This window comes from Protopterus annectens, chromosome 5.part0 (genome assembly GCF_019279795.1).
Source record: "Protopterus annectens isolate FY-2018-M chromosome 5.part0, PAN1.0, whole genome shotgun sequence".
Classification (NCBI taxonomy): domain Eukaryota; kingdom Metazoa; phylum Chordata; order Ceratodontiformes; family Protopteridae; genus Protopterus; species Protopterus annectens.
The window spans coordinates 1,642,472,515-1,642,492,521 of record NC_056735.1 but is presented as its reverse complement, the minus strand read 5'-3'; the positions used below and the strand labels follow the sequence as shown (position 1 = coordinate 1,642,492,521).

At 42.2% G+C, this 20,007-nt stretch overlaps 1 protein-coding gene across 1 annotated transcript in view; it reads right to left on the bottom strand.

The window, feature by feature from the left end:
• URB1 (URB1 ribosome biogenesis homolog) overlaps positions 1–20,007 on the bottom strand; it is a 1,941,236-nt gene that overhangs the window by 1,564,435 nt on the left and 356,794 nt on the right. The window contains exon 8 of the mRNA XM_044071429.1: positions 15,757–15,887. Coding sequence (XP_043927364.1) covers positions 15,757–15,887 — 131 coding nt within the window. The remainder of the gene's footprint in view (positions 1–15,756; positions 15,888–20,007) is intronic.

Genomic DNA, 20,007 nt, shown 5'->3' with positions numbered 1-20,007 from the left:
CATCCTGCCTACCTACCTACTACATTTGATCCTTTTCAATTTGCATACAAGCCAAATCGTTCTACTGCGGATGCCATAGCCTTAACACTTCAACACACCTTGGACCACCTGGAAAATAAGGACTGTTATGTACGCATGGTTTTTATACACTTCAGCTCTGCCTTCAACATAGTAATTCCACAACAACTGCTGTCTAAAGCTGAGTAATCTAGGCATAGAAAACAAAATATAGAACTGGATCCTCGACTTCCTGACTGAAAGGCCACAAATAGTTTGAGCTGGAAAACATCACTCAAACAGCATCACCCTAAACACCAGGGTCCCACAAGGTTGTGTACTCAGTCCACTTCTTTTCAAAATTCTAACACACAACTGCACAGCTAAGCATCATTCAAACAGAATCATCAAATTTGTAGATGACACCACAGTAATCGGCCTTATCATGAAGGAAGATGAGGAAGCCTACAGGGAGGAGGTGACCCAACTCATTCATTGGTGCACTGACAACAACTTAGCACTAAACGTTGGGAAAACCAAGGAAATCATCATCGATTTTAGGAAGGTAAATAAGCCACACACCCCTATTGTCATCAATGGTGCCACAGTGGGGAGAGTTAATAGCACCAAATTCCTTAGGGATACATATGTCGCAAGACCTCAGTTGGGCCACAAACACTTCTTACATTATAAAGAGAGCCCAACAACGTCTCCACTTCCTTAGGAGACTTCGTAGAGCTAACCTCCCCCCACAGGTCCTACTTACCTTCTACAGAGCCACAATTGAGAGCGTACTGACAAACAACATCATTGTCTGGTATGGAAATTGCTCTCAAGCCGATCAGAAGCCGCTGGATAAGATCATTAAACAAGCCACAAAAATCATTGACTCTAACCTTCAGCCCCTACAGGGCATATATTCAAACAGATGCTATGGCAGAGTACGAAAACTACTAAGGGATACACATCATCCGGCCTATGGACTGTTCAAACTCCTGTCAACAAGGAAGCGCTACAGAAGCATTAGATGCAGGACATCCAGATTCCATAACAGCTTCTTACCACGTGCTATCAGACTGCTGAACAACAAACCCAAAGCCTAACCTGCTAAATGGTTGTAAATGCTAAACCTCTTCAGCCATAACTCCCTACGTAAAAATCACTATCTTTCCCTGCTATTTCAAATGACTAAATTACTGTACTGTTCTAAAAAAAAAAAAAAAAAAAAAAATGAATATATAGCTTAGACTATTTGTTTTTATCTTTTTTTTAGCTGTATTTTCTACTAGACTAAAATGTATGCATTGTTGCTTAAATGTTTAACCTTGTTTTAATTGTGGAGCTTTTCTCCCCGGGCCTCCACTGAAAATGGAAATTATCCAGCTGGACTAGCCCGGTCAACAAATGTAAAATAAATAAATAAAATAAATAAATAAATGGGTAAACAAACATTATTTATGTGCAATATGTCATTGTTATCTACATAGCTAGCTCACTTTACACTTTATACTTTACTGTGTTTATTTTTAGTATCTTAATTTTGATTTCTATTTCAGTATTTTTTGATTTCTATTTCGTAATTTTTAAATTATTATTAATCTTCCTTCTGTAAACTATAATTCTTATGGTACGAGCCCAAGTATCGAAATTTCGTGCAGTGACACGCACTTTTTCATCTGTGTTGATCTGTATGACAAAGTTTATTTTGACCACCAAAAGCCACACATAGAAACACAAAAACATTTGCAGAGGCTCTCAATAATACTCTGTTCAAGCAACAAGAGACCTCCAAAGCAGAAACGCAAGCAACCTCCACCCCCCCAACACAACCCAAATGACACATAGTCCACAGACTCAGTGTGCCAATAAACCACAGCCCATAAGGTAAAACAACGTACCCAACACACTAGTGATAGGTGACTCTATAGTCAGGCACACTGATGTCCCACTCACCAGGCTAAACAAGGTGAAGGTTACTGTCAGCTGCCTGTCAGGTGCCAGGATCCACCACATAACCCACTCACTCAGGTCACTCCACAACAAGTACAAATATGACTCTGTCACGGTCCATGTTGGTGTGAATGACCGGAGAAATACCTCCCTGGACTACATGAAAAGAGACATGGAAGAGCTCTCCGATCTTGTAGCCCAGGCAGGCCCCGAGTAGCATCCTGCCAACGCCCAGAATGATACCACAGTACAAGGGCAAAATGATTGACTTCAACAATTGGCTAAGCTTCTGGTGTCATTCTAAGGGGATCCAGTATCTGTCTGCCTGGGACGACATGGTCGACAGACCATGATGCTTTGCCAGAGATGGCCTGCACCAGTCGCCCCTGGGATTCCGGATACTGGCTAAGGGTCTTGCCGCCTCTATAGTGCCTATTTTAGGCAAGGTTCAAATGACAAATTCACCACTGTAATAGAAACAGGCAAGCAAAAACTGAGGGTAATGCTACTCAATGCTAGAAGTCTAAATCTCAAAATGCACTCACTCAACGCACTCTTTAAAATGGAGAACATCGATATCTGTGCAGTGACTGAGACCTGGTTCAAGGCTCTAGAAAGCACCCCTGCATTACCAGGCTACAACTCATACCACACTTTTCGGACATCTAACCGGGACCAGAACACCAAAGGCAGAGGTGTGTCCATATTCATTAAGGATATCCACACTTCCAGGCTAGTTGTGCAGCATAATGCATCCGAGGTCATCCAAGTGTAACTAACTCTGGGCAAAGCTGCAATCCAAATTGTAGCTTGCTACAGATCCCCCCCACCATGCCCCAGGATTCCCACTCCTCTTTTCTTGATATACTGGAAAATATTACTGTTCAACCAAACACCCTAATAATGGGTGATTTCAACTACCCCACCATTAACTGGGAAAACTACTCACGTACCAACTCCTTCGCTCGACGCTTTCTGGAATTCATAAATTCCAATGCCCTGAATCAATTTATCCACACCCCCACCAGGGGCAACAATATCCTAGACCTAGTCATTACCAACATGAGTGAACATTATCACCTGAAGTCAACTCCTCGTTAGTCAGATCCGACCATAAGCTAATCACCCTAGATATCTACATACTGCCCCCACTCACCATTAAGGAAACCACAGTAAATTTTTCCACAGCCAACATCATGCTTAAGACAGAAGTGGTGAACTTCATGATACCCATACAGATGGACAATACAGTTACGACTGCTGAATCCTACACAAATACACTCTATAAGCACTTACACGAGGGCATGGATTGTGCTATCCCAAACAGAACCAAGACACTATCCTCCAAAAAAGGAAGCCAATCTGGTGGTCCCCTGCCATAAACAAACTCTACAACAGAAGGAAGATACTGCTGCAAAAGAGAGTAAAATCCCATGAGTGGAGGAGCTCCCTGGTCAGCCTCAGTAAGAAGTTGAGATCCCTTATAAGATCCTCCAAAGGTAGCTATGAAAACAAAATTGCCACTGATTCTAAGGGCACCTACAAAGCATTCTGTAGCTATGTCATGAATATCAATGGCAACACCCAGATTTGCTCTGTGTTACAGCACAACGGCATGAAAATTACAGAACCAACTGATATTGCCAACATCCTGGCAGATAGGTTCAGTGCTAACTTTACGCTCCTCTCACCCCCTAAAAGGCCCATATCTATACAGGAATAATGCAGAGTCCTTGTAGTCACATCTAAGCAGGTAAAAGCTGCACTTTCTAAATCCAAAAACACAGCGTCCATGGGACCGGACAACATCCCAGGCTGCGTTTTACATGAACTTCAGACCGAACTGGCTCCCCACCTAAGCACCACATTAAATCATAGTAGCACGTCAGGCTTTGTGCCCACTGAATGGCGCACAGCAACAGTTATCCTAATCCACAAAGAGAGGGCCACCACTGATCCTGGGAACTATTGCCTTATTAGCTTGCCAAGCCTGGTCTGCAAGGCCAATGGAATGTATCATCATGGAACTCATAAACAAAGACATTGGTAACCTCCAAACTCTGGACCCCACCCAGTTCGGGTTTCTGAAAGGCAGGTCATGTCTTCTGAACCTGATCGACTTCTTTGAGACAGTCACCAAAGCCGTAGATGAGGGTAAGGTGGCTCACACAGCTTACCTTGACCTCGCCAAGGCTTTCAACACCATCCCCCATTCTGGAATTATAGCTAAACTCATTAAACTAGGTATAAATCCCTACGTCACAAGATGGGTTGCCAACTGGCTCACTGACAGAACCCACATTGTAAAAGTTGCAGACTCCAAATCTGACTTCAAACCAGTGACAAGTGGAGTATCACAGGGTTCAGTCCTGGGACCTCTCCTGTTTGGTATCTACTTCTCTGAAGTACAGGCTAACATAGAAGGCCTCTGACTAATGAAGTTTGCAGAAGACTGCAAACTAGGAGTCATAGTCGAGTCCCCAAATGATGTGGACACCCCACAGAAGGGCCTCACTGAGACCTGGTGTCAGAGGCATGGCCTCAAGCTCAATGCCAAAAAGTGCATTGTCATCCCCTTTGGTAAAAACTCTGTACCCATGAACTACTACATAAACGGCAGTCTACTTAAAGCCGAATGTGTGATAAGAGACCTTGGGACCCAGGTGGACAGTAGTCTCTCCTTTGATAATCACATTGCCACAGTAGTTAGGAAATCCTCATATGTCGCACACCTCATCACAAAAGGGTTTCATCACAAAAGGGTTCTCATCCAGGAAAAAAGAGGTCATTGTTCCCCTCTACTCGGCACTCATTAGACCCATTATAAAGTACAAGTCCCCTTTTGGAATGTACGTCTCAAAAACCTCCAGCTTTACTCTGTAGCATATCACCTACTCCGAGGAGATCTCTGCCTAACACATAAAACTATGTTAAACCCAGAGTTGTTGGACATGCTACACCTACAGAAATCCCAGTCCCTCCAAGCTACAGCTCTAGGGACCTAACCCATGTCACCACAATAAACAGGACATGCTGGAGGGATAGATTCCTGCCCAGAGACTTCCTATACTCTGGAACAAGCTATGTCAAGCAAAGTTCCTCATTAGCACTCTTCAAGAAAAATCTTGATGAGTGGATGGGAAATAGGAAATACACCCCGGGGATCACTTCTGTGGCTCTGCTCGACAGGGGCACAGGAAATTAACTTTCTTGGGTGGTGTAAGCCAGGAAACCTTGTTGGTTAGGCTTACTTAGGCCCCTGGGCCGATGGCCTAGTACCTACCTATGAACCTATGGAAGAGAGGCAGGAGAAAAACAGACAACAGTCAGTGTAAGTGGCAGCACAGGCTGTAGCATGCTCCTCAACATGAGTAACCTTACTTTTCAGTTAGATAATGACTGTAGGTGCAGCCGTCAATTTGTGCAATTGTTCCCTTCTGGAGGGTTAAACTCCACATTCTGAAAATGTACATAGTTTTGTGCAATTGTTCACGTTAACAGGGGATGCAGGTGTTTTATACATTTTTTTGTTTGTTTAATGGCTTTCATTAAAACAAGCAAGTCTTGAAATATATGACATGGGTTCAAATGGATGTGAGAAGAAACAATTTCAAACTCCCAAACATTAGTATATGCATGTAACATAAAATCTGGAAATACATATTCAAAAAAATGTCATGCATAATAGGTGAGAATAATAGCTTTTTATTATGATGTCTACGTTGTCCAATGTGGGGACTAGAATTTATCCTGGAATGTGAATGGCCTTACAGGTATAGCTAAAAAAGAAACAGTATTAAATTATAGTAAGAAATGCACAGTGCAAATACCAATCCTGCAGGAGACGCATTTGGAAAGAAATGGCTAAGGGTATTTGACAAAGAGGATTTCAGAAAGGATATTCAGCAGAATATCAAGGGCAGAGGAAAGGGGGAGTATATACTAATTGCTAGAAGGTCTCCAACAGTGATAGATGAGGACAACAAGACAAACATGGTAGATTTATGGTAGTAAGGGGCTGCTGGCAAGTGAAGAGGATTAGAATAGCATGTATTTATATTCCAGCGAAAACTGCTATTATGGACCTTAATAACATTTTGGGAGAAATAATCAGCTTTCAGCAGGAAATATTTATAGGTGGGGACTAGAATTTATTTGCAATAGTGAGGATGTATCAGGGAGACCAAGAAGGGACAATACAACAAAAGAGGGTAGATTCTGAAGAAATTTATGAAAAGATTTGTTATGGAAAATGTGATTGCAGTAGTAGGAACTCAGAAATAATTTACATATTATTCTCCAAGATACAATAACTGGGCCTGACTATGTAGAAATCATATGTCACAGGAACATGTACATTTTATTGAAAGCTTCAGCACTCAAAATAACTATTTCTGATCATGCACCAATTAAAAACTAAGATAAACACGTAGGGTAATGAAGTAAAAATAAGACACTGGCACTTTCCCACCGACCTCTTAAAAAAGAGAGGAATTTAGGCAATGGGTAGTGGAAATTATTTGAGAGTTATTAGGGAAGACAGTCGCTAGTGACTGGGTTAAAATGAAAATAGAGTTTAAAAATAGGGTTGAAATAAAAGAGAAATACTACATGGTTAAGAAGTAATAGAAATTACTTAGAGGGGCTGACAAAGGTTAAAGTATTGCAGAATAAAGGGAATCTCAGAGAACAAGAGGAGGAGCAAATGCAGAGTGCTAACGAGAAAATAAGGGAGCATCTGGATAAGAAGCATAAGTTTAGAAAAACTGCAGTTAAGCAACTACTTTTTGATAACTCCACAGCACAAAACCATTTAGCACAACGACTCAGGCAACCAAATATTTAAAGGGTTGTCTCCAATCTTAAGGAACCTACAAGAAAAATAACCTGAGATTTTGTAGAGGTTTTAGAGTTATTCTGGAAATTTTAAGAAAATGTGTATAAAGCACAGAAATGTGGACATTAAGAAAGAGTACAAATGGAAATATTTATGGAAGACTTAATTATGCCAAGGTTAGAGATAGATGAGGTTCAACAACTAACAGTTAAGACAGGATGTCATGAGATAAAAACAGTGATGTATAATCGATCTTCATGAAAGTCTCTAGGAGCAGATGGTATGCCTGTGGTAAATTGGAAATTAGAGGAAAGAAAGTGATAAAAATCTGGAAGATTTTGTTTAAAAGTACTTTAAAAGGAGGGGAAGCAGCAACATCTTGGAAGAAAGCTGTGGTGGCTGTGTTTCCTAAAGATGGCAAAGACCCTTTAGATCCAGCTTCATATAGACCCATTTCAATTTTAAATCACAATTACAATGTCTACACTAGCTAAAAGGATGGTAAAGGTGCTGCCAAAATTGATGGATATTGGTTAGTGTGGTTTTGTGAAGGGGAGACAATCATTTGACAACATTAACAGAACAATGATGATCCAGAGGGGAGCAGAATGTAAGAAAACACTGCTATTATTGGTGAGTCTTGATGCAGAAAAAATGTTCGACAGAGTAAGCTGGGATTTTAGGAGTAGGGCATTGGAAGCATTTGCATTCCATGATAAATAATAAGATTAATTTTAAGGATACATGAAAGATCAGAGGCAAGAATTAAAGTGGAAGGGTTCCTCTCAGATAAGCTGTGTTCGAACAGAGGAAACAAACAGGGATGTCCTCTTTCCCATTTGTTTTTTGCTTTATCTTTAGTGCCACTGGCAAAGAAAATAGGGCACTCAGAAATACAAGGATATAATTGGAATAGTAATCAAGAAAAGTTGGCTTTATTTGCTGATATTACTTTGTACCCGATAAATCCATAAGAAGATATCTTGCTGTTATGGAACATTCTGAGAATGTTTCAAGTATTTTCAAGCTTGAAAATTACAGAAGATACACCAAAGCTAGAACAGTAAATCATGTACCTATACACAAATTGGCCAGCAATATCCATATTTACGGAGACACAATAAGATGATGGATTAAAAAAGATTCTGTTATTGCAGCTAAGGATATGTAGGGAGAGACTAAACAAAAGATAATATAAAAATTGAGAAACTAAAAACTCTTTTTTAAATGGCATAGACAGAGATACAAGCAGTGAAGATGTTTTTAGTCCCTTCAGTGTTGTATATGGGTCAGCCATACTTTTATCAACCTGAAGAGAAGTTGTGGACAATAATTAATAAATAATTGAAGGAATTTATCTGGGATGGAAAGAGGGTGACAGGTGAATGAGATAAGTCAGTTCTTCAATAGAAAAAGATTTTTTAGGTTTACCTGATTTGAAAGGATACTTTACTTTAGAGCTACACAGGTTAAGCTCATACAGATATAACACAAGCAGAATGTTATAATTTAAAGTGGAAAGGGATAATGATGAAGGAAGTTCAAGAAATAGAGAGAAGGTGGGATTTTGGATACAGATCTGTAAGTAGAACAACAACAACCATACAGAATAGAATATTCATAAGGTAGCAGAAAGTATTCCGAGAACTAAGCCAATACAAGAATAGAGAAAGGAGATTTTGCCAGTAAGGATGACTGCAAGTAGGGGTACAGAAAACAGGCAAGAGGGGGTTGGAATTTAATGGACAAACCTGGCAAAGGAACCATAATACTGGGAGCAAATAACTCAAGCAGGAAAGGTATACAGTGGGGTGAGGCCAAAACATTTGGATTGCAGACTAGGGACTGCCTTCCCTACCAGGGTTTGATCAGAGAATACAGGCAATCTGAAAGGGATAGGGGGATTTTAAGTTAAAGACCTGCTCTGGTAGAGTTTTTAGCTGAATCTAGAAGAGAAGCAGCTGTTAAAAAGGGATAATTAGTATGACATATAAAATATTGCATGAGGACTACAAGAATAAATCACAGAAGGTTAGAAAAGACTGGGAAGAGAGACTGGAAAAGCAATTTACAAGAAAACAACGGGAAGACATGAATGGCACCCAAGCATGCAAAGAAGTGAAGAAGGTTTAGGATCTTTGCTTGGGAATGTTTGCATAGGTATTTTTACACCCCAAGCAGACTTCAAAGAATTTCACCTCAGGCAGACAGCAAATGTTGGAGATGTCAAGAAGAAGAAGAAAGAGGTAACTGTCTAGGAACATATGTTTGGGAGGGTAATGAGTTGGCAGATTTTAAAAAATTCCCTACAGAGTACTCTTGTCAGGAATACTGGGCAAGCAAATAAATGTAACCAAGGATTTTTTTTTGTTTTGTTTTTGAGCTGGGACACAGGCTCTGAATTGCCCAGACTTTGCAAGGCCTTGTTAAGTTTAATTCTGGTGTCTGTTAAAAACACAATTACTAGAAAATGGAAATTAAAGTGTAAACCAACTATACTTGAAATAATATCTGTAAAAGAGATAAAAGAGCCCGCCCCTAGGGTAAATTTGATCTGGGACCCTCCTCCCAGTCTAGTGTCATTACCTCATTCTACCCAGTACAGGGAGAACATTTGAGAAGGACAATCAGCTTAGTTTCTGCTACTCCTTTCTCTCTTTCCTTTCTCTCTTTCCACTAAAAAAAAAAAAAAACAGTAATTTTATCTGCTTTTACTGTATTTGTGTTTCTTCCTACTTTATTTTGCTTTTGCGTCATCTTAAAAGTACTCAGTTGTATTTATTACTGCTTCGTGTAACTCATTCTAAGCCTTTTAGTTTAAGCACTTGGACTTCAGACCAGTTGTTTTACATTAGGAAGGTTTGTGGTCTGCACTGTAGTGGCAGAACAGGTAGCTTACATCCTTCTAAGTTGGGAACTGCTGATTGAGGGCCCAGTGTCTGTTATTCTAAAAGTGTATTAATTCTGGTTTAAGCACTTGGGCTTCAGGCCAGTTATTTTACATTAAGAGGGTTCGTGGGAGGAGAGGCTGGACTCTGCCCTTCTGAGCTGGGAATTTCTGGTTAAAGGCTTATAGTGCCTGCATATTTGAACTGCTTCTTACTGAAATTGGTACACCTTGTTTGCTGTAGCATAGACTAGATCCAGGCCTGCTGAATCTAGCTTTGTTTGTATAACTTGAGCACTAATCCAGGCATTCTTTAAAGTGTTCAATTGTATTTATTACTGCTTGGTAGTAACTTGATTAAAGTGTAGCTATCATTCTAAGTCTTTTGGATTAAGCACTGGGGCTTCAGACCAGTTGTTTTACATTAGGAAGGTTTGTGGCCTGCACTGTGGTGGCAGGACAGGTAGCTTACATCCTTCTAAGTTGGGAACTGCTGATTGAGGGCTCAGTGTCTGTTATTCTAAAAGTGTATTAGTTCTGGTTTAAGCATTTGGGCTTCAGGCCAGTTATTTTACATTAAGAGGGTTCGTAGTCTGCACTCTTGTGGGAGGAGAGGCTGGACTCTGCCCTTCTGAGCTGGGAATTGCTGGTTAAAGGCTTATAGTGCCTGCATATCTGAACTGCTTCTTACTGTAATTGGTACACCTTGTTTGCTGTAGCACAGACTAGATTCCAGGCCTGCTGAATCTAGCTTTGTTTGTATGCTTGTTGTTTGTTTGCTTGTTATTTCCCTGAAAAGGTAATTCCACCTAAAACGCAGCTTTTCAGCACTTCTGTGGACCCCTAGTGATATCTGCATTGCTTACTGTACTTATTTCCTTGTTTCACTTGAAAGAAAGTTACTGTTTGTCGTTTTTGCATTTAAGTTACCTGTAACACATTGCATTTAAGTTACCTGGCACTTGCTCACTAAAGCAATTATATAAGTCAGCACTAAAAAAATTAAAAGCACTACACCCTCACAAACTCCCCTTGAGTATCTTGTTCCCCATTGGCCCTTTTTTTCAATTATAAAGGAATTCCCAATACTATTCTAGCATGTCCAAAGGTCAGTTGTCAATCTCCTCTCGGTCCAGCTGGTGAATCTGGGAATCTTGAGGCAATGTTACAACTGCCTCATGTACACAGACAACCCTCTCCTCCTCCCAACAAATTCCAACACATGTGAGAGATGCAACTATATAGTCAAACTGGAGGCTAAGCTCTCTCAACTCAGTACTGGCGTAACCAGTCAGGAGGAGAAGGAAACCACACTCACTACAATTCCAGTCTCACATAGACCTACCACGACAGCAAACCAAACACAAACACACAAAAACATACTCGGAGGCTCTAAATAAAAATATGCCTAAGCAGCAGAGACCTTCAAAGCAGGCACCCAAGCAACCGCTACCCCAAAACAAAACACGTGCAACACATAGCTCACAAAGCCAGTGTGCCGACAGTCACAGCCCTTAAGGCTAAACAACACACCTGATACACTTGTAATAGGTGACTCTATCGTCAGGCACATTGACGTCCTGCTCACCAGGCTGAACAAGGAGAAGGTCACGGTGAGCTGCCTGTCGGGCGCTAGGATCCGCCACATAACACAAGCACTCAGGTCACTCCAAGGCAAGTACAAATATGACTCAGTCATTGTCCATGCTGGTGTGAATGACCTGAGACGTACCTCCCTGGACTACATGAAGAGAGACATAGAGGAGCTCTCTGAGCATGTAGCCCAGGCCGGTATGACCCTGACCTTGAGTAGCATCTTACCCTCACCAAGAATGATGCCACAATATGAAGACAAGATGATCAATTTCAACAATTGGCTTAAGTACTGGTGTCATTCAAAGGGGATCCAATGCCTGTCAGCCTGGGATGACATGCTCGACAAGCCACGATGCTTCGCTAGGGACGGCTTGCACCTGTCACCCCTGGGCTTTCGGATATTGGCAAAGGCTCTTGCTACCCCCATAGTGCCTTTTTTAGGCAAGGCTCAAAAGACAAACCCACCTCCATAGGTATCACAAGGGATAAGAAACTAAGAGTAATGCTACTCAACGCCAGAAGTCTAAACCTCAAGATGCACGCACTCGAAACTCTCCTTAGCATGGAGAACATCGACATCTGTGCAGTAACAGAAACCTGGTTCAAGGCTCCCGAGAGAACCCCAGCACTACCAGGTTATACCTCATACCATGCTTTTCGGCCCAAAAACTTGGACCGAACCACAACAGGATGGTGAGTATCAATATTCGTCAAAGATACCCACACCTCCAGGTTGGTGGCACAGCACGAAGCATCAGAGACTATCCATGTGCAACTATCAGTGGGTAAAACTGCCTTCCAGTTTATAGCCTGCTACAGACCACCCTCCCAAGCCCAGGAACCCCACTCGGCCTTCCTGAGAACACTGGAAAATATGAAGGTCTCTCCAAACACCATTATACTGGGCGACTTCAACTACCCAAACATAGACTGGAAGCATTACTCTAGCTCCAACACCCTAGCCCAAAGGTTCCTAGAATTTATAAACTCAAATGCTATGGAACAACTTGTTACCACTCCCACAAGAGGGGAAAACATTCTGGACCTGATCATCACCAACATGGGGACTTTATGCTCCAGACCAGAAGTGTATCCCTCACTGGTAAGATCAGACCATAAACTAATCTCACTGGATATTCACATCCCGACCCCACCCCCTGCCCAGAAAACCACAGTGAAAAATTTCTCTAAAGCAAACTTCACACTCCTCAAAACCGAGGTGGAAGCCTTCAAAGCCCCCGGGCCTGTGGAAAATACGGCCCAGACCACAGAATCCTTTATAAACGCATTCTATGCTTCAGGAATGCATGGATCATGCAATCCCAAATAAAACCAAGACCCAATCCTCCAAGGGCAGACGTCCTGTCTGGTGGACCCCAGCCATAAACAAACTATACAATAGAAGGAGGAAGCTACTACATGATAGAGCAAAATCCCAAAAAGGGAAGGCATCTCTGATCAGTATTGGCAAAAAACTACGGGCACTCAAAATCGTCTAAGGCCAGCTTCGAGAGAAAAATTGCACAGGACACTAAGGATAATCACAAGGCTTTCTTTAGTTATATTAGTAACCTGGGTGGGAATTCCCAGATATGCTCAGAATTAGTCCAAAATGACAAAACATACACCAAACCCACAGACATTGCCAACATGCTAGCTGACAGGTTCAGCGCAAACTCCCCCCCCCACCAAAAGGGCAAATATCTATCCCAGCAGAGTGCTGCCCCCCTGACATCTCAGATGCTCAGGTAACAGCCGCCCTCTGCAAAACAAAAAACACAGCATCAATGGGACCAGATGGTGTCCCAGGCTGCGTCCTACATGAACTCCAAGAAGAGCTAAACCCAAACATAAAACTACTGTTCAATCTCAGCCTTACTACAGGATATGTACCCAAAGAGTGGCGTACAGCAACAGTGGTCCCGCTCCACAAAGGTGGTGCCTCAACGGATCCTGGAAACTATCACCCCATAAGCCTGACTAGCTTGGTCTGCAAAGCTATGGAAAGGATCATCATGGACTTCATAAATAAAGATATTGGGGACCTACAGACACTGGATCCTACCCAGTTCGGCTTTGTTTAGGGCAGATCCTGCCTCTTAAACCTGATCGACTTCTTTGAAACAGTCACCAAGGCCATTGACGAGGGGAAGGTGGTCCACACAGCCTACCTGGACCTCGCAAAAGCCTTCGATACAATACCCCACTCGGGCATTATAGACAAGCTCACCAGCTTAAATATAAACCCCTATGTCACTAGATTGGTTGCAAACTGGCTCAAGGACAGAACCCACATGGTTAGAATTGCTGGAGCCATGTCAGACTCCAAACCAATTACAAGTGGCGTCCCACAAGGCACAGTCCTGGGACCTCTCTTGTTCGGTATATATTTCTCGGAGGTACAGGCCAACACAGAAGGACTGTGGCTGACCAAGTTCGCAGATGACTGCAAACTGGGCGCCATAATCGACTCTCCAGCCGACACAAGCATCCTCCAAAAGGGCCTCATAGAAACAGACAACTGGTGCCAGAGCTATGGCCTCAAGCTAAATGCCAAAAAGTGTATAGTCATCCCCTTTGGCAAAAACAAAGTGCCCACAAATTACCACATAGGTGGTAATCCATTAAGTACAGAAGAAGTAATTAGGGACCTGGGGACCCAAGTTGATAGCAATCTCTCATTTGACAACCACATGGCCAAAGTGGTTAGAAAAACATTTTATATATCCCACCTAATCATGAAGGGATTCAAATCTAGATCAGGGGAGGTCATCGTGCCTCTTTACTCATCCCTCATCAGGCCCATAATTGAGTACAATGCCCCTTTTGGGATGTACCTTACCAGACACCTGCAGCAACTGGAAAGACCCCAAAAGTACCTCACCAAGAGGATCAAAGAGCTCAAACAGATGCCATATGCTGCCCGGTTAACGAAACTTCAGCTCTACTCAGTGGCATACCGCCTGCTCAGAGGCGATCTGTGCCTGACGTATAAAGCCATGTCCAACCCGGAATTAATGGACATGCTGCACCTCAGAAAATCCAAATCCCATCGAGCCACGCGCTCGAGGGACTTGAACCTCAGCACTGAAATAAATAGGACATGCTGGAGGGACAGATTCATAATCCAGAGGCTCCCTTCACTCTGGAATAAAACCCCAGTCCAGGTTAGGCAGAGTCCCTCACTGACTCTCTTCAAGAGGAATCTTGATGAGTGGATGGGAGATCGTAGGTTTACCCCGGGTATCACTTCTGTGTCACTGTTAGACAGAGGCACAGTATACTAACCTCGAAAAAGGGCAGAGCAAAATTAATTTAAAATGGGTGGCGAAAGCCAAACACACTCTGGCTAGGCTTATAAATGCCCTAGGGCAGATAGCCTAGTATGAACCTATGAACCTATAAGAACAGGAAGTAAGATCTTTAGAAATGTAGGAGTAAATTACATATCTAAAATGGAAACTGTGGTAAAACAAGCAGACAAAATGTTTTGGATGACGAATCAGGATTAAGAGAAGGCAGAAACTGAAAACAATTTGTAGTGTTGCTTTGAGCATATGTTAAAGACCAATATATTGATGTATAATGGTTTTAAATGTGAACCTGTTAACATGGTTTAATAACATTTATATAAATGTTAAGTTTACCTGTGTCACAACTGATAATTCAATAAAGGTGTTTAAAAAAAGAGTGATACAAATTATTGACAGCTTACTTATTCAGAGCTTTTTTCCTTCTGGTCATACACTACGTGCTCATCATCTTTGTAACCTAGTGGATGATACTGATTTGAGATGGCATTGTGGCAGAAGCAGTTTCTTTTCTGTATCATCAACAACCCACTGCCTGTTGATTATAAGCCCTCCCAAAACCTGTTGACCAGGAGGGGATGTCACCAAAACAGTCATCAGGATTTTCTGACTATCCTAACTACCATTGTTCCCATGGTAGTCTGTGCCTGCAGTTTTCCCATAATTCTAGCCCATTAACACATGCCTGCTTCTCCATATGTACCTAATCCTAGCTACTGTGCACAAACATGCTGCTTCGAGCGTTCTCACCCCCAGTAGTTTATGCTGCCTTGGCTCCATACCCAGCTTCTGCTAGCTGTCAGACCTGCAATAGAGCAAATTGCCCACACAGGACAGTCAAAAAAGCACTGAACACTCACTTCAACCTTCCCCACCTAGTTCCTTTGGCATCCACGTCAATTGAAGTTCAAATGGGCTGCAGTCAGGGCTTTATCTGTCATTACCACAGAGCAGAGAGCCAGCAGAAGGCAGTTCCTTATCTTTTCTTTTCCTCAACTTGAAAGCTACTCACTCTTCCATATGGAAGAAGATCAAAACGTTTCAAGAACATTTATAACACAAGGGTGTACAACATCATAATATTAGTCCAGGATTCTAAGCTATAGACAATATTCATTAGTTCTCATTGATAAGACTGCAAAATCAAACTCAATACAAAACAAATACAGTGCATTTACCTTCCAACTGTGCCCAAACTAGGGTCAAAGAAATTTATACCATGTTTCAGTGAACAACAAAGCTCCATCAAGAAGTTGTGTACTATTTCTCGGATCATCATTTTGCCTTTTTCCTCCAAATTTGGAGCATTCTATGAAAAAAAAATAATTTTACTGTTTCAACATGCACTGTTACTCCAAATAATTTTCAAACGCAAACTGATTATATTTCAGTTTCTCAGTTGCAGTTTCCTCACATAAATGATACCATCTCCTCTTAAGTTTATTTCTTTTTTTTTTTTAAACTGTGATGACTGATCCTTTCTAGGCACAAAATCAGACAGGCAAAACCATGATGTTACAAAGATAACACAACAACACACAGTATGCAACTGTAATACTACAGTACAGAAAATATAATCATTTAAGAAAAGGCAAATCAAAAGGATGATGAAAAGTACAGTTTTGTACCTACCATAAATGTAGATGTTCGAAGATCCACATTGCTGCAGTCCTTACATATGGGTAGTCCGCTGTCCTCGGTCGGCCCGAATACCAAAGTATTAGGCTGACGTCGGTCAAGGCGCTTAAAACTGACATCAGGACGTCAGGGTACAAAAGCGCATGACCGACGTCATATCCTCAGTCTTTTCTTGCCCCAGATGTCAGAAGGCCCTAAAAAGAAAGGGCAAAGCCAAAAACAGCAAAAACAACCAACCACCCCTGCACTAACCATATTTACAATATTTACAACCCAAACCACACAACCACCTCTAACTACAGAGGGAAGGAGGAGGTAAATTGGACTGCAGCAATGTGGATCTTGAACATCTACATTTATGGTAGGTACAAAACTGTACTATGTTCTTCATCTCACATTGCTGCAGTCCTTACATATGGGTAGAATCCCAAAGCAGAGGTAAGGGAGGATGGCAAAACTATAAAGCATTAGGAGCTGCCAAAATGCCCTGTAAAATTGCAGTGGCAAATCCAGCCCTAGATTTAGAGTAAAGTGGAAGGTGGTAATGCTTAGAGAAAGTATGCACTGAACTCCAAGTAGCTGCCTCCAAAATATCCTTAGTAGCCACCCCCCTTAAAAAAGCTGTAGAAGTGGCAGTAGCCCTAGTGGAATGAGACCTAATCCCAGATGGAATCTCCTTACCATGATGGGAATAACAGAAAGCAATACAAAAACCAATCCACTTAGAAATAGTTTGTTTTGAAACAGGTTTGCCCTGAGAACACAAAGCAAATGAAACAAACAACTGCTGAGACTGCCTGAACCCTTTAGTTCTGTTCAAATAATATCGCAACTGTCTGTGTATATCCAAAGTGTGCAAAATCTTCTCCCCTTTATTTTGGGGGTTTGCATAAAAGGTAGGCAAATGAATAGTTTGGTTTAAAGCCACACTAGAAACCACTTTAAGCATAAAGGAAGGGTTAGTACGCAAAGACACCCTATCCTTGTGGAAAATTAAGAAAGGCTCAACCGCCATAGGGGCCTGTAATTCAGAAACCCTTCTCGCAGATGTAATGGCCAACAAAAAAGCAGTCTTCCATGATAAATATTTCAACTCGGCAGTCGCTGCAGGCTCAAAAGGTTGTAGAGTGAGTTTCTCCAACACAAAATTGAGATCCCAAGCAGGAGTAGGAGCTCTACGTGGGGGTCTTATATTCTTTGCCCCTCTAAGGAATTGCTTAAACAAAGGATGAGAAAATAATGGTGGGTCACAGTCATAATGAGCAGAAATTGCTGCAGCATGAACCTTTATAGAGGAGAAGGACAAGCCTTTGTCCAATAACTCAGTAAGGTATTGAAGAGCAACACTTAAGTTAGGTTTAGAAACATCAAAGTCCTTTGCTGTACTCCAAATTAAAAATCTCCTCCATTTATCTGCGTAAACTTTCCTTGTACTAGGCCTTCTGGCCTCCAAAATAACATTCAAAACTTGTTGTGGAAGCTGAGACCCTCCAGGGTTTAAAACAGAATATGCCAGGCTGTTAGATGTAGAGAGTGAAGTTTGACATTGAGTAAATGACTGTTCTCCTGAGACAGCAGGTGTGGAATCGAAGGCAAAGGCCATGGAGGCTCCCGTACCAGACTTCTCAGTAATGGGTACCAGTGCTGTCGAGGCCAATCCGGAGCTATTAAAATCATGGTTGGCTTGTCCTGTCTGACCTTCAGGAGTACCTTTGAGGGGAGGAGAGGCAGTGGTGGAAAGGCATACACGTGAAGATTGCTCCAATTGAATGAGAGAGCATCCACTTTCCAAGCTGTGGGATGAAACCTTTTCGTGCAAAACTTTGGCAGCTGGTAATTTAGTGGAGAAGCGAACAGATCTATGTCTGGAGTTCCCCATAACACTGTCAATTTTTGAAATACATGAGGATCCAATTTCCACTCGTGGGGATCCATAATTTGTCTGCTCAACACATCTGCTAAGGAGTTCTGTGCTCCTGGCAGAAACCTTGCCTGAAGATTTAGCTGCAAACTGAGAGCAGTCTCCCACAAAATCATTGCCTGTCTGCATAGAGGATATGAATGTGTCCCCCCTTGCTTGTTGATGTACCACATGACAGTTGTGTTGTCTGTTTGAATCAACACCTGCCCTGGAAGAAGTAACTCCTTGAAAGCTATCAATGCAAATTGGACTGCTAACATCTCCTTCAAGTTGATATGTAAATGTTGAAGTCTGGCAGGCCACGTGTCTTGTACCCATTTTCCATTTAGATGAGCTCCCCAAGCTTTGTCTGAGGCATCTGTCGTTAGAATCTGACTCGCCTCTGGTCGGGTCACAGAGAGTCCCTTGTTTAGGTGACATTCCTGAGCCCACCACAAAAATTCCTTTTGAATGCAAGGTATTATCTGAATGACAGTGTCCATATCTTGGCAGTGTTGTCCATACATTTTTGAGATACCATTGTAGCTTCCTCATATGCAGTTTGGCATTGGGAAGTACCAGAATACAAGATGCCATGAACCCAAAGGCTTGAAGGACTGTCCTTGCAGTCAGCCTGGACTGACGAGACAATTGATGGAAATAAAGAGAAAGATTCTTTTGTTTGTCCGGGGTCAAAAAGGCCATCTGGGATGCTGTATTCAGTCTCACACCCAGAAAGCACATGTCCTGAGAGGGTACTAGACTGGACTTTATTTCGTTCACAGAATACCCTAGGCATCTTAACACTGCCATCGCATACTGTAAATGATGAAGAAGTTCGTCCTTTCCTTGAGCCAGAATCAGGCAATCGTCCAAATAAGGATAGATTTGTATTCCTCTTAGCCTGAAGAAAGCTACCACTGGAGCCAGAACCTTCGTGAACACTCTGTGCGCAGTAGATAAGCCAAAGGGCAATGCAGAGAACTGATAATGAAAAGTCCCAGCCCGAAAACGCAGATACTTCCTGCAACTGGGCCTGATAGGAACATGAAGATAAGCCTCCTTGAGATCCAGAGTCACCATCCAGTGATCTTTGCCCAGCAGAGGTAAAAGCTGCTGTAACGTCAACATTTTGAACTTGGGAATGTCCAGATATGTGTTGAGGATAGATAAGTCCAAAATGGGTCTCCATGTGTCCCCTTTCTTTGGTACTAGAAACAGGCGAGAATAAAATCCTAGGCCCACTTCTGGCAGAGGGACCGGTTGTATAGCTCCCATTTGAAGTAGAAGAGAAATTTGGTTGTGAGCCTCTAGTCTTTGCTGAGGAGGAACGTCTGGCATGCCTTTGAAAGGAGGCAAGGTATGGAAATAAAACTTGTAACCTCGGTGTATGATATCCAGTACCCATTTGTCTTGGGTAATTAAAATCCAATTTTCCTTGAAAAGTGCCAACCTTCCTCCCAAAGGTGCTGCCAGGCAAGAGGGATCTGGCAGCTGAAAAAGTAGGTCATTGGGCCTGTTTACGAAAGGACTGGCCCCTACCCTCACTCGAAGATTGTGCAGGTGAACTCCCAGTTCTAGGTCTGAAGGAACTCTGTGCTCTGCCCCTACCACGTCTAGATCTACCCCTAGACTGAGAATCATAAGAAGGATACGTCCACCCCTTAGCAGGCCAATTCCTACTAAACTTTGGAGGCTGAACTTGCAAAAAATCCTTAACAGTCTGCATAGACTTAGCCTTGTCCTCCATTTTCTTCAAGACTGATTCCACAGGTGGACCAAACAACACTTCAGACTGCAAAGGAGCATCCAAAATCCTTGTTTTAACATGTTCAGAAAAATTCTGATCCTTCAGCCAGGCGTGCCTGCGAAGAACTGAACCAGTGGCAGC